The following is a 14,934-nucleotide window of genomic DNA, read 5'->3' on the forward strand; positions in this document are numbered from 1 at the left end:
AGGAAGAGGATAAGAACCAACACAAAGTGTAAGGTCTGTGTACGTTGGAGGAAGAGTCAGGCAAGAGCCTTTTAAATCAATGACCCAGCTGAAGTCAGAAAGATGACTAAAGTAGCAGTAAGCTGGGTGGGAAAAGCAGAAGATGGAGAGTCCCAGCCAGAAGCACCAATAGGTACAGAGGTCCTGGGGTAGCGGGGATGAGAGGTGCAGGGGTCCTGGGGCAGTGGAGGTCCTGGGAAGGGCATAGCAGGTGCAAAGGCCCTGAGCCCAGGGAGGGATGGGTGCCCCAGGCCCCCATCCTAGAGAGGGCTGAATCCCAGGCCTGGGAACAGATACCCCACGCTATAGCATGCCTCCACACGGGAGATGGCATTCCTCCTGGGGCGGGCACTACATGCGAACATCCCTCAGGCCCAGGGAAAACACCGTCTGCCGTGGGGCCATCTGCCTGCCCCAGAAACCCCTTCCAGTAGTCCAGGTGAAGGGACAGTGCAGGCTGAGTGGGAACTGCTGTGTGTGAGCTGGGCTGTCCAGCCAGGGGCAGCCTTCCCCATCTATCCAGCCAGGGCCACCCCACACGGGCCCGATGTCCATCTTTGACCCAGACAGAGACGTGAGCTCATCGGTCTTCCTCCTCAGTGACCCTGGGCCAGAAGCAGCCCCGTCATAGCTGAAGCAGATCCGCTGTGTCCCCCCACCACACAGTGCGGCATAGGCACCTACTGGGTACTAGACGACTGAGTTGTGCCGAGACAGACTGACACAGGAGGTGGAAGACAGAGCCCTTGTCAGCTCCTGGGAGGCAGACCCAACTTGGGGACCTTCCTCTAAACCCTACACCCAGCATCTGTAGGAGAGCCCGCGGGGTGAGACGCTGTGCAAGGACCGTCCTCCTAGAGGGGTGGCTACTAGGGATGGTTCCCAGCGTCTGAAGAAGGTTCTCAGGGAACGCAGGGCTCCAACATCTGAGCTCCCTGAAGCCTGTGGTGTTGGGGGCGATTGGCAACACTCAGGAAGACACAACCAGTGAAGCAAATGACCAGCGACACGGGGAAGGGGGGCTGGGCCTGGGGCCACAGCAGACGGACCATGTGCACAGGCCTTCGGACACAAGGGCGGGTCTGAGCTCCTGCCCCACAGGAGACACGCGAGCTCCTTCTACCTCCGTGAGCCCATTTGTGCCTCCGGAGACTGGGCCAGAGTTGTAACCCCCCCCCGCCCCAGGCCACGGCAGCCATGGCGGCCACAGTAGTGGGCAGGGGCACTTCCTCCCCGACCAAGCTCCAAGGTGTGTGGTGAAAAGGAGACCTGGACATGCTTTTGCCTGTGCCACACAGATGGTCCCCGGAGATCTGTGCTTTTTGAAAAGCGTCAAACAGTAAGCAGACCTGATGTGTGGGCTCCCCCACAGGACCCTCCGTGGGGACACACAGGAAGTCTCCCCTCTGAGCCTCGCCCCAAATCAGACCAGGTATGTCCCTGGCGGCTCCCTTGGAAACCCCGCCTGCGCTCGGCCGTGTGTGCTGGTGATGGGTGTTTTGACGATGCGGGCAAGAACGCTGTCACGTCCCACACCCACTGGGAGCGAGGGACGCCAGCCCTGAAGAAGACGTGGCCCTGACAGACAAGGGTGGAACCTCTGTGGGACGGAGCTCTCCACCGCAGAAAGCCAAGAAGTACTGAGCGGACAAGGGAGGCCAGGAGCCAGAGGTGGACACAGCTCAGCGTGTGTCCCACGGTCACCGTGAGCCGTCCTGACAAGACACACCCAGGGGACGTGGTCATCTCCATGGGATTCCAGGCAGGAGAGGGCACCTGAACCTGCCACCCAAGCTGAGGGACACCCACAACACCTGGCCTCTGTGCTTTAAGAACACCGAGAAAGGCTGAGGAATGTTCCAGGTCCAGAAAAGGATGGAGAATGCACCTTGTGGCGCGTGGCTGGCGACACACAGCAGCTACAAAGACGGCCAGGAGCTCAGCTGGCGGAGTCCCAACACGGGCGGTGGTCAGAGGCGACGCTGCACCAGTGTTGGGGTCCTGCCTCTGGACCTGGGGGTCTGCCTCCACACCAGAACGTCCTTGTTTGCAGGGAACACACTTGAGTGTTTATGTGGCTCAGAGAAACACGTGTGTACGGAGAGAGACGAGGAGGAGGGACGTACATGCTCAGCAAACAGACAAAGACAAACCACATGCAATTCTGGGTTCAGGGACACGGGGGTCCTACTGTATTCTCGCTACTTCCCTGTAAGTTCAAAACCAGATCAAAATTTGTTTCAAAGAAACCCAACGGTCCCGGAGCTGGCCCTCCGGCCTCTGGAGCTGCCAGGAAAGCACTTCCAGCAGGTTCTTTGCCTCCGGCCAGCTTGCAAGGACCCCAGTGACGGGGCTGCAGGAGGAGGGCAGCAGCAGTGGGTGCTGGTGGGGCAACGAGCGCAGAGGAGGGAGAAACCTCCAAGAGCCCCGCGGTGGTGCCTCACTCACGTTCTTCATCTTGAAGGACTCCTCCTCCAGTCTCTCCACGGCCAGAATGTTTTCGATGGGAATGCTGCACAGAGGCTGGTCTCCTGCCACAGAAAGGGGTTCATGACAGGGTGGGCGAGAGGCTCCCTGCCTTAAGGGGTCGCAGGGGACACCACAGAACAGCGGGCCTCACGCAGCAGGACCTGGTGCTGCCTCCCGGGAACCCTGACCTTCCGGCCACGTGCCTTCTCGAGGAGCCCTGTCCCCACATTTTACTTCCCAGTGCCATGTCGCTGAGACCTATGCCCCCTCAGACCCAGAGGACATGGCCCAGGCAGGACCCCGACTCCCACGCAGGAGCCCAGGGGCACAGGCCCACCTGCTCCCCACCCCCACCCAGGCCACCTGGCAGGAGGACGTCTCCCACGCACTCCTGTGACCAGAAACTGCTCACGCCCCAGGACACTTACTCTACGCGCTTCGTTTCATCCAGGAAAGCAGGCAGGAACCCCATCAGGGCCCCAGTCCAGGCTCTGGCCCCTCAGAATAAACTATGGGAATCCAGTAAAAAGCCAGTTTCTCTCGTTACCTTTGCTTCTCTGGTAGGTAAACTCGTGGTTGGTCAGGCGGAACCATCTTTTCTTAAAATTCTTCATCCCAAAGCGTTTTCGCCCCTGTGCCCTCTTGATCATGAACCTGTGTGAACAGGGCACGTCTGTGGGTGAGTGTTGGGGCTCAGGGCACAGCCAACAGCTTCCCACACCACATCTCACTGTATTTCCAAGTGATAGGGTAAAACACCAAAAGGCAAAGGTCTCTACTTTTGCAAAGTTTAACTTCTTTTAAAAAAAGATTTTACTTATTTATCTGATGGACACAGATCACGAGTAGGCAGAGAGGCAGGTGGGGGGGGTGGTGGTGGTGGGAAGCAGGCTCCCCGCTGAGCAGAGAGCCCGATGCGGGGCTCGATTCCAGGACCCTGAGATCACGACCTGAGCCAGAGGCAGAGGCTTAACCCACTGAGCCACCCAGGCGCCCTGTAAAAGTTTAACTTTAAGTTGTAAGTCGGCAAGGACAGCAGGTTCATCAGACTTCCAACAAAGCAGCCGCCCCCTCCCCATCTCCCACACTGGGAATACCAACAAGGGACGCCTATACGAAGGTGGGCAGGCCTGCGGACCCGGGGCAGAGGTGCTCCAGAAAACAGAATAATGGGAGCCAGAGATGTTTCAGGAGTGGGGGGCCTGGTGGAGTGGAACAGGGTCTTGAACTCAGGTGTGAGCCAGCCCACATGCAAGGCTGGGTCAGCCTCCCATTCCCCTCTCTCCCACGGACAGATGTTTCTCCACTCACACAACCCGCAGGGCAGAGGCACAGAGAAGGCAAGCCAACACCACGTCTCAGACTCGCACTGTGAGCAGTCTTACTGGATCAGACATGTGGACAAAGGCCATGATGTCCCAGGCCAGGACAGCCCCTGAAGGGTCTGGCTGCCTCTGAGTTGGGAGGTCACCAGCCACGTGGGCAGAGATGCCCCAGTTCACGGCAGGGACGGTCAGGAGCGCCGCCCCCGTGTCTTGCTCCTGCTGGCCCAGCAGCAGACGTGGGCCTTACCCTTCTTTAAGCAGGATGGGCTGCTCTATGCTCTTGGGGTCTCTTCTCCCAGAAGATGAGATCAGATCTAAAAACTAAGGTGGGAAAGACAGCAGACAATTAAGGGGGAGATGGCACACTTGGTTAGGTTCCTTCTCACACACAAACAGCAGAACGCGACATCTCTCCTGATGCCGGGAGCGAGGAATCTGGGTCCTTCTGCAAGAGTCAGGGTCCTAAGCGTGTCCCTACCGTGGCCAGGAGGGAAGCGTCCGACCCTGAGCCCGGCCTCCCAGCAGACACCCGCCCCCCGCCCGAGGAGGTACCCTGCACCCGCAGCCACCGCTCCGCCTGGCCGCCAGGCTTCTGGTGGCCCTGGGAGGCCCACCTGCACGTCAACAGGTGACCCAAGCATGCATCTCTGCAGGAGGGGAAGCAGCAGGGGCTCTCCTCCCGGGATGCCCTCCTCTCCTAATCCATGACCTGTCTGGATTCCCTCCCCCAACCGTTATGTGCCCCAGCTCCTCTCCCTTCCTCCCCTTCTGGATCCTGGTTTTTATGATTTCTGAGAGGTAAGTAGGTGTGAGTGTTTCTAATCGCAACAGAGAAAGTAAAGCTTTAGGATCCAGAAAAGATTCTCTCCATGAGCCATGTCCCTGATTGCGGGTGCCCTGGCTCCATGACTCAGGCATCTGTGGGGGCCCCAGGAGTAGACGGCCAGAAGGGCGAGGAAAGGGATTTGCAAGGAACACAGGGCGGTCTTTGAGAAGTACAGCACCCAGCACTGAGGGAGAACGCGTGACGGTTCCAAAGAGGAGAGTCTGGAAGGGGTCCACAGTCCCCAGGGTGTAGGGAGTCTGGGGACCGTAGGGGGTGGTCAGAACAGAAGGGAGTGCAAGGGGATCACAGGGTCTGGGGTGCAGAGAGTCCTGGGATCGTGGGGGTTTGGGGTGCAGAGTTTGGGGACTGTGGGGGGTGTCACGGACTACCAGGGAATGATGCTCTGAACTCGGGACAGTGGGTAATGGCAGGTTCTACATTCTGCGAATTTTTACTCCATTTTCTGCAACTACAGTAGCATGTCAGGCCAGGGGGCAGTCCGTCCATGTTAACTGATACCCGCACTCACATTTTTTACTGCGTCAGCATATTTTTGCTCGTTGAAGAATTCATAAAATGCAGCCATGTAGGATTCCTTGAAACTCGCCTGAAATGAGACAGGTCACTGAACAAAAGCCTATGGGTCTGGGGCACATGGCTCCGAGGGGAACAATCTGGAGGCACGCGTCACGACCGGCTCCGGTGGCGGTCACTCAGCAAGTGCAGATGCCAGTGTAACTGCGGCCCCAGGGTCAGCCCGGGCACTGCCCACGGAAACCACGAAAGCATGCACAGCCACGCAGACGAAACCCCGGAAGCCGGGGTCTGGACCCTGATAACAGGTCGGGGTCCCTCAGCGAGCATGGAGGCTGACATCTGGGTTCCAGGTCTCTGTTGCGGACACAGGTCACAACGAGGCTGCCACAAGGGAGCCTCTCCCGGGACCGGGGGCTGGCGAGGGCCCTGACAGGTGGACGTCGGAGCACCCCTCAGGGACACATGGAGGGCGGCCCTCCCGACGCCGTGCCTGCAGCGACCGTGTCGCGGAAGGTCGCTCTGCAGTTTCCGGACGCACAGAGGTGGGTCCGTGCGGAACTCACAGCCAGCCCAGACCCGTTCATCCAGGCTCCGGCCGGCAGACCGTGGGGCGGCCACTTGCTGTGGGACGCCACACGCTTGGCTCCGTGGCAATCCACCCAGCGTCTCCCACACGGGGGCTGCTTGTCGGCAGCGATGGGACCCCCCAGACAACAGAAGGGGAGGGCTGGGCTGGGCTGGGCTGGGCTGGGGGCTCCTGCAGGTCCAGGCACAGGGGAGGCCTCACTCCACCCCACCGGCCCCATCCCTGTGCAGCCGGCCTTGGCCTTCAGTCCCCAGGGCATGTGCCCAGCCGTCCACATGTTGACATCGCTACACACAGTCCCCAATGTCCTCAAACCTGCATGTCATGACCCGCGTTCTGGGGGCTGTGAGGGCCGGGACAGACCCTCGGGACCCAGGCAGGACATGGCGTGCGGCAGGCGGCCCCCGGAGGAGCCCCTGGCCCGCTCCGGGCAGCAAATCTGCCTCAAGCACAGACAACCTCAGAGGCTCGCAGCTGAGGCCCCCGCAGCCCGGAACCCCCACTTGGGAGCTGGTAACGCACCATGTGCTCCTGTGACTCCCTCCACCATAGGTTGGTCTGACGGGGTTTCAAACCCACTTGTTCATGAGAAAAATGAAGTGAGTTGTGAGGGGAGCACGGCCCCCACCCCATGCCGCTGAGGAGCCCTGTGGCCGAGGGCCCTGCCCTGCTGGGCGCGTTGGCCCAAACACAGGAGCTCTGGTCTGGCCAGGGGACTGCTGGGCCCTGGGAGGGGCAACTCCGTGGTACCCCAGGTCACCCTCTTGCTCAGCAAGACCTTGGCATTCCCTACCAACAGGGACTTTGACTTTTGGCGGGGCCGATGTCATCACTACCCCTTCTCTCCAGGGAAGACTCAGGATTCGAACTCCTCCCCACTGGCTTTGCCTGCAGCATAGCAGGGTGAACCCACCACTGGTCTGGGGGATGTTGTGTCTTTACTGCTTGTTAAGAGACATCATCCCGCACGGTGCTGGCTTGTGAAGATGTGTGGTGCGTGGTCATCCCCACAGCGGACCTGAGCACAGAGCACAGGCTCAGAAAGCAAGCCCAGTCTCTAAGGCTAATGTGCCCCCAAACAAAACAGTCTCGAAACGCAACGTTTCATGGCTCAGGAAGGCAGAGAGGAGCCCGCAAGCCGCTGGAACGTTCTCTCTGCTCAGACGGCGGGTGGGGGCCGTGTGGGTTTTATTGCTTCTTACCCTGTCCCTGCGTTGAGCCCACACTCTCTCCTGGGACAAGCAGACACGGTGAAAGTAAACGACTTACGGATTTCGACTTGGACAAGCTGCCCAGAGTCTGAATAGTCTTGGAGATGAGCGTCAGCGTCCTCGACGTCTGTGGGTCCTGTCAAAGGGGAACGAGAAAGGCAAGTCTCGTTTCGGTTCCACAGAAACGCTGCGATTGAACCCAGAATCGCACGGCCAACGAAACGGCGACAGCACATAAAAGCCCCCCAGCCCCCGCGTGCTGCTGGCGAGCAACAGGAGGCTGGCGAGCGCGGGACACGGGACGTCCCTCCAGGCTCCTCCGTGGCGCTCTCGGCCCTGCGGGCTGGACCCCAGCGCTTCCCCAGGGCGCCGGCCAGCGCGCAGGGCAGGGTGAGGAGAGCAGCTGCCCACGGCAGGCACGAGGGAAACTTTAAAGGAGGAGCCTCCCCGCCCTGCCCGGGGCGCCCATGGCGGGGCTCGCTGGCCTGTCCCCTGGCCTGGAGGATTCATTTGACCCCCTGAGGCCCCTGGCCCCGGGCTTCCTGCCGAGGTCAGTCTCTGCCAGGCACGCTCCGCTGGTGCGTCACTTGGAGCCTGACCTGAGGGGCTTGGGCCGCACGTGCTGACCGCGCGTGACTGAATGCACGGCAGACCGACAGCGCTTGCTCTCCCGAAGGTGGGAGTGAGGGGTCCTGGTCACGGCGGCCAACCGCGCTCGACAGACGCAGCTTGGCCAAGGCGCCCCCCTTCTCGTGGATAAAGGAGTTCACGGCTCCCCCGCCTCCCAGCAAGGTGCCACCAGGAGGGCGGGTTGGCCAGTCCACGGGGCAGACGCACACTTACCGTGTGGTGAGGCGTGAGCTGGAAGAGGTTGGGGGACAGGATGGCGGGTGCGAAGAACCTCAGGAAGATGAAGCTGCTCACGGCCGTGTACCTCACGTCCAGGTCATCTGCGGCCAGGACAGGGCGTCCGGTGAGGGCGCGGAGTCCCGGGCCTGGCCCAAGCCAGCGCACCTGCCGGCTCGTTCTCCCCTTCGGCACCACGAATAGCTCGGCGCCTCCTGGGGACGGGGCTGTGACAGGCAGGCGCTGGCTCGCCGACCCCGAATGACCCTGAGTGTCTGAGGGGCGGGGCGCCCCGAGCTTGAAGCCCATGAGCTTGAAGGCAGCAGGGCCTGTCCACAGAGCTGGATGTGAGGCCCAGCCTCCACGGTGAGACAAGCTAAGAGGCGTCCCCACCGGCGGGCAGGAGGGGCTCCCGGCAGGGTCCGGGGACTGCTCAGGGGGCTCTGCGGTCTCTGGAGACAGCAGGACACATCTGGGTGACCCACGGGCTCCTCAGGAAAGGGTGCGGCAGGGCCATGGTCGGGGCCTGCTGGATGGCGTGGGGACCCAGACACCGCACTGCCCCCTCCTCAGCCTGGACCCCAGGCATGAGTCAACCTAACACTTGCCGCCCAAGCAGGCCACCTTTGTTCCGCCTGTGGGCATGTCTGCCCACGATGAATCCCCAACCAACAGGCACGACTGAAAAGGCGATTCATCCCCGGGACCCCTCCTGTCCCACGTCCACAAAGGGGTCATCCTGTCTCTCCCGAAGGTGCAGAAGACAGACGTGCACAACGTGGGGCGCCGAGTGCTGCCTTGACCTTCCACCCAGAACCAGGAAGAACCGGGGGGCGGCTTCTCCGACTGGACAGGCCCAAACACACAGAAGTTACCGCTGCATCCTCAACTAACCACTGCGACAAAATCCGGCCAGCCGGCCTTCCCACCTAGGGCCTGGGCCGGGTTCCCCCGGGGGCCACGGCAGGCACGACCTGGAGCCCGGGAGGGCAGGAGAGGGATGCTGTGTGTGCACGGGCGCCCACCCCGCGGCCACAGCTGGAACCACGTCTACATGGACTCCGCAACGTCCCTTCTTGGCTTCGAGGAGCCTGGTGGCGGGGAAAGGAACCTCCCCGTAAGGAGCCTGGGACGTTTTCCACACCAAAGACTCACCCTGGAAACGTTTGGCAGCCGCCTCCCGAAGAGAGAAGAAAATGTCACACATGACGGTGGGGCAGCTCACCCCCGACTTGGTGATGGCGCTGAAGATGTGGTCCACGTACTGCCGCAGGTTCTCCTGCAACGGGTGCAGCCCGGTCACCCCGAGGGCCCCTGTGGCCCAGGCCGCCCTGCCGGCCCCCACGGCAGTCGAGCACACCAGGGAGGGAGCAGCCGTGGAGAGCCGTGGCGGCCTCAGACGCACGTCCCCTCAGCAGGCGCACGGGGCCGTAGCGGTCAGCCGTCAGCGGGTGAGCACGAGGCGAGCCCCTGCAGCTCTGCGGGGGGCCAGCCTCGCGGTTCCCTCCCCAACGCTGATCTCACTAACTGGGACAGGGACGAAATCCCCCAGAATGCACCTTCCCGACAGAGAGCCCCATCTCTTTCCCTTACAGGCATGAAAAAGACTTACTCTGAGGAAACCCTATGGAAGATGACAGCTCCCTGTCCCATCAGAGAGTCTGGTTGTCCTAAAGACAGACCCTCTTCAGGAGAACACAGGGGGACATGGCCAGGGTTTGGGACCCACGTCTGCTGCCACAGGAGGACGGACCAGACTGGGAAGAAGCCGGGTCACGGGCCAGCCCGGTGGGGAGGCTCCGGTCACCCCAGGAGAAGGGATGGCACGGGAGTCAGCAGCCAAAGGGCTGGTCTCCCTGCTGCCAGCCCCGGAGGACACGCCGAGAGAGCGTCCCAGTAGGGTCCCACCCCAAACCCTAGAGAGACGCGGAGCCCCCAAGGTGGCCACGTGCCCAGCTCCTGTGGCTAGGTAGCCAGCTCTGGAGAATGCTGAGCAGACGAGAACATCTCACCATGTTGTTCTCCAGGTTCTCCCCATCCTTCAGCTTCACAGGGTCGATCTCACAGGGTCTATGGCCCTGGCATATCTGGAAAGTGCATTTACAAGGAGTGAATGACCATTGGTCCAGGATCCCAGGTGGGTGGAGGTCAGGGGCCTTGGGCTTGGGAGCCACCTCAGGAGCCACAGCCAGGCCCTCCACGGCAGGGGGAGGAGGGCCTTCAGTGCGGCCACGGGTGCCGCCACGGCCTGTGAGGAATTCTGGACCTTCTCAAAGACCGCTCCCCATCAGTGCATGTGACCAGGTTTCATCAGGGTTAAAAACGTGGTTCCTTCCAAGTGCTGGCAGGTCTGCGCCCACGGATCAAACCAGAAGGCGAGTCTAAACTTCCTCACGTTCCTGCACTTGACGAAGCTGCTCTGGGGGAACTGCTACCCCTCAGGGACCCCACAAAGGTCGGGGAAGGTGCTCAGGGCCGGGGGGAGGAAGCATGTGGGGCCTCGGCTGTGCCTGCCCCCGCGTGAGCGGTACCAGAAGGCCACGCACAGCCAAGAGGACCCTAGAAAGAACACTGCACGCGGGTTCAGGGGACCCACAGCTGAAAGAAAGGGGTGTTCTCCGAAAAACCAGTGTTTCTCTGCGTGTCTTTCTGTCTTGAGTAGAATGAAGAACTTTCTGAAGTAAACGTTTTTTTAATTTGAGACAATGAGAAAGATCCTGGAGCACACAGGGCAGGTCCCTGCAGTGTGTGCTCCAGAGGCTGGGGAGGAGGTAGCATGAGCCCCTCAGTCAGGGGCTCCTGCGTGCCACCCATTCTGCACGGCTGCCTGCCATCCACGTGCAGTGTCACAGCGGGGCGGGGATCACGGCTGCCTGCCGTCCGTGTGCAGTGTTGTGGGGAGCGTCACGGCTGCCTGCCCATGTGCAATGTCATGGGGAGGTCATGGCTGCCTGCCGTCCACATGCAATGTCATGGGGGGGGTGTCACGGCTGCCTGTCGTCCACGCACAGTGTCATGGGGGGAGGGGGTCTCAGTTGCCTGCCGTCCACGTGCAATGTCTTGGGGGACAGGGGTCAGAGCTGCCTGCTGTCCACCTGCAATGTCATGGGGGGGGCGAGCGTCCCTCACGCCCCTACCCAGCAGCACTGGGCCTGCTGGAGACCCTGATGTGCCCAGTCCTTGGGGGCCGCAGGGTGGGACCCCCCCCACTCACCTCCTCTATGGCGGGCTTCAGGGTCACGTGCAGGTAGTGCATCCCGGCCAGCTTCATCGTCTCGTCAATGCATTTGGAGGTCAACGAGTTTCCTCGGAAAATGGTGTTGGGGTCCCTGTAAAACAGCGTTGGAGGCAAGTCTGTCTTGGAGAGCAAGGGGATGATGGACACCGAGCGTGTCCTTTGGTACACGCCCAGTGGATGCAGAGACAGACCCAGCTCACCCTGCTCGTCTGCTTCCAGATGTTCTGAGAGGAAAACGAGACCCAGCCAGATGTTTCGCATGGGGACATCCTGAGCCCCTCAGGCGGGCGTGTGTGACACACCTACCGTATACGGCCGTTCGACCGTTGGACCGTTCAGCACAACCTCCCCACACCCACAGCCCCGCCCCTTTGTGAGGCCCGTTTTGCACCAAGTTATTGCCTCTAAGGACCAGACCCAAGGTCAGCCGGGAGGTCCAGCAGGATCGAGCGTAATAGGACGTGCTTCACGCCATCTCTCTACTCGGGTGCAATCTGGATCTGAACCCAGATTCTGAACCCAGAGCTCCAGGGACAGACTCTTCTTGGCAGACCCATCCCCGCAGAGTGGGCACAGGTCCTGGGGCAGCCGTGACCCGGCCCTCTGCTGTGGGCCTAGTACTGAAGCTGCCGCCCTCTGATCACCCCCGGGGCAACCGCGCCCTGTTCACCTCCTGCCTGCACTCACACCTTGGGATTTCCCAGAAAAGGTGCATTTTTAAGAAACAGCGTGTCTCGGACAGAACAGCTGAGCCGGTACGGGTCCCTTCTGCTGTCCCAGCTCTGCACTCTCTTTAGCGCTGAGGGCACCGCCCCAGGCCGGCCCTCACCACAGGGTGGTCCCTGGCTCAGGCCGCAGCCCTCGGGGAGGTGAGGTCACTCACTGGGTCCTCTGGACCTCGGCGCTGGCGATGGCGCTGATGAAGGGCACCACTCGGCCATAGTGCAGGAAGAACCTCACGAGGGGGATGGCCGCCTCCTGCTTCTCCCTGCAGACCTCGCCCAGGACGTGCGCGGCGGATGCTGACACTGGCTGTGCAACGGGAGAGACCGTGGAACCCCAGCACGAGCCCCCCAGCTCTGGGGGCTGGCTGCAGACCCCCACTCCCCACCGGGCATGGTCAGTGAGTAGGTGGTTCAGGGTCCCCACGCTGGGGGCCCGGACCCCAACTCTGTCCCGTAGTGCCTCTCCCACCAAGCTAAGCAAAGAACCACGTCTTTTCTAGAGCCCACGTCAGACCCTCTGATTTGTACATGAGCTCCAGGTCCGCTCCTCGGGGTCCGTCCACCCGACTCCACCTCTAGAACTAAGGTCGATGACCTCAGGGCCTCATACAAATCTGAAACCATGAGCCTTGCTGGGTCCCCGCAGGGCTCTAACTGCAGGTGGCGTGTGGGGTGGGAGCCTCTATCCCTCCAGCAAAGGGAGATGCAGGTATTTCTGGACACAGAGCAGACTTGGGGGACAGTAAGCAGGGGAAAGTCACCCGCCAGGAGCTGGCTGCCCAGATGCAGGGCCAGAGCTGGGCTCCGTGCCTTGTGGGGGTGGATGTGGGCGGGGGGCAGCTGGGAGGGGCTACGGGGTGGAGCCAAACAAGGATGAGGGAGCTGAGGGCTGAAGCTGGGGTCTGAGCCGGGGTGAGGGGGGCCAGACTGAGGCAGGGGACTCAGAAGTCAGGGGCAGGGCTGGGGTGGGGGCTGGAGCCAGATAGGACTGGGGGACCAGGGTCCGGAGCTGGGGTCCAGAGCCGGGAAGTGGGCGGGGGGCCGGAGGAGAGGAGCTGGGGTCAGCAGCCAGCCGTGGAGGGCCGCGGGGGTCTGGAGGGCCACGGGGGTCTGGAGGGCCGCGGGGTCTGGCTCACTAGGGGGGGCGGCAGGCAGCCCAGGACACGGCAGGAGCCCGCGCACTCACGCACCTCCATGTCCGCAGACTTCAGCAGCAGGTCCCGCAGCGGGCGGTAGTAGTTGGACGAGAAGACGTGGTCCTCAGTGTACACCACGTTCAGCCGCAGGGACCCCAAGTCCCCCGGCTTCAGGCTCTTGCTGCCGTTGTCTCGGGGCTGAAGGAAGTACCTGGACGTGGGACACAAGGGAAGGGCGGCGTGAGGCGGCAGCACCCTCCAGGGGCCGGTTCCCTCCAGGATGCACTGGTCGCCTGTCATGGGCTGTGTCGGGGTCTGAGGCAGGAGGGGCTCCAGGAAGTTGTGCTAGACACCTCTCTGCCCCCTGCGCTGGGGCTACTTCCCTGTTGACCCCCCCCGCAGGGTGTTTCTTGTGGGAGCCCCCCACCCCCGCAGGGTCCGAGTGTGGGGGCATGCTCGGTCATTCCCCACAGCACCCCCACAACACACAGGGTCCAGGCGCCAGAGCCCTTCTCAGCAAGAGACCCCTGCGGGGTGCGTGTCGTGGGGTGCCCCCCACCTTATCTTCCCTCTGGGGGCTGATTACACAGGAAGGATGGAAGGAGTAGGAGTTCGAGAAGAGGGAAATGAGAAAGGAGCTAAGGGAACCCCGTCTGTGGAGACGGGCCCCGGACAACGGAGGGCAGCGAGAGCTGAGCTGACATTACTCCGGCAAACGAGCGCCAGAGCTCCCGGTGGCAGAGGGGATGCTGACGGCGCTGGGAAGCAGGCCAGCCACTGGAGCACAGGGTCCCATCCTCGGGGTTTTCTCACTGGACACTCCTGTCTCGGTCCCACCCTGCGAGGCCGTGCGGGAACCCTGGCTGCTCTGAGCTGATGGGCCACGCAGCCTGCCACGGGACGTGGGCACCCTGCATTGGGCAGGGCACCTGAGGTCCTGGGTGGACATCCACAGGGCTGCTGTGTAACTGTCCCTTCTTGGTGACAGGACTAGGAGTGCTCCCAGCAGGAACAGAACCCGCTGTCCTCACGGAATTGGAAGACAAATTCCCGTGTCCCGGTGACTGTAAACTGCCGTGAGGAACAACACACAGAAGCCCGCCCACATGGTGGGTCTGGCCTGTGGCATATGGCCTGTGACCATGCCATGTCCCCATCGTGGGTGTCTGCGGTCACAGTGATGACAGTCGCTGCTGATTTATGAAACGATCAGGAAATAAAGGCACTGGGTGAGCTTGGAGGCAGAGCGCGGGGAGGTTTGCCTGGAACAACGCCTTTGCCTTGTTCCTCAGCAGGTGACTCCTGGGAGGATGGGTCCTGGGGAAGGCCTGGTATGGCCGGCCCTCAGGAGCACGTGGCCTGCCCTCCCTGCCCGGGCCTGTCCTCAAAGCTGCAAGGCTCTCATGGCCCTGCCTCTGTGCCTGTCGAGGGCCTCAGCCACCATTCTCGTGACGTTCCCCCCGCCCCCGCCTGCCAAAACGGCAGCCGTGCGCCGCCTGTTTCTCACCGGCAACCCTGTCACCTTTCAGAGCAAATAGGGACCATATGCAAAGCCACAGCGTCTGGCCAGTGGGAGCCGACCTGCGCCACCACACTCTGGCTGCTCACGGCAGCTCCGTCTGTCCACCCTCCAGGACGGCGTGGGCCATGCACAGACGCCTTACCAGGCCTCGTAGCAGCTGGACTGGCGGAGCACATTCAGTGGAACCCTCAGCTCTCCCAGAAACTCATCTCCAAATTTCAAGTTGCTGGCATTCCAGAGGTCAACTCTGAAAAACAGCCAATGGTACACAGATCTCCGTATGGGGTGACCTTGGGAGGGCAGGGGACAGCAGCACTCCTCAGCATCCCCAGGGGCGACTGGGGCAGATCAGAGCCCCTGGTCCCATGGCCCCATCTCTGTGAGGAGTGACACCGACTGGGGATGTCTGAAATGTGTGGTCAGCGCAGGATGTGCCTGGCACAGAGACGGGGGTCTCCCTGGGCCTTGGAGCAG

At 61.9% G+C, this 14,934-nt stretch overlaps 1 protein-coding gene across 2 annotated transcripts in view; it reads right to left on the minus strand.

Moving 5' to 3' along the window:
• The window catches only part of LOC111147054 (RAS p21 protein activator 3), a 115,770-nt gene that overhangs the window by 8,631 nt on the left and 92,205 nt on the right, over positions 1-14,934 (minus strand). For both annotated transcript variants that reach the window (XM_022502921.1, XM_022502922.1), the window contains exons 9-20: positions 14,603-14,707; positions 12,993-13,149; positions 11,961-12,109; positions 11,054-11,168; positions 9,852-9,926; positions 8,995-9,118; positions 7,837-7,943; positions 7,052-7,129; positions 5,189-5,266; positions 4,081-4,154; positions 3,056-3,162; positions 2,488-2,570 (exon numbers count right to left, since the gene is read on the minus strand). In XM_022502921.1, the coding sequence (XP_022358629.1) occupies positions 2,488-2,570; positions 3,056-3,162; positions 4,081-4,154; positions 5,189-5,266; positions 7,052-7,129; positions 7,837-7,943; positions 8,995-9,118; positions 9,852-9,926; positions 11,054-11,168; positions 11,961-12,109; positions 12,993-13,149; positions 14,603-14,707 (1,252 nt within the window). The remainder of the gene's footprint in view (positions 1-2,487; positions 2,571-3,055; positions 3,163-4,080; positions 4,155-5,188; positions 5,267-7,051; positions 7,130-7,836; positions 7,944-8,994; positions 9,119-9,851; positions 9,927-11,053; positions 11,169-11,960; positions 12,110-12,992; positions 13,150-14,602; positions 14,708-14,934) is intronic.

This window comes from Enhydra lutris, unplaced genomic scaffold (assembly GCF_002288905.1).
Source record: "Enhydra lutris kenyoni isolate GAN:26980312 unplaced genomic scaffold, ASM228890v2 scaffoldscaffold15, whole genome shotgun sequence".
NCBI classification, from domain to species: Eukaryota; Metazoa; Chordata; class Mammalia; order Carnivora; family Mustelidae; genus Enhydra; species Enhydra lutris.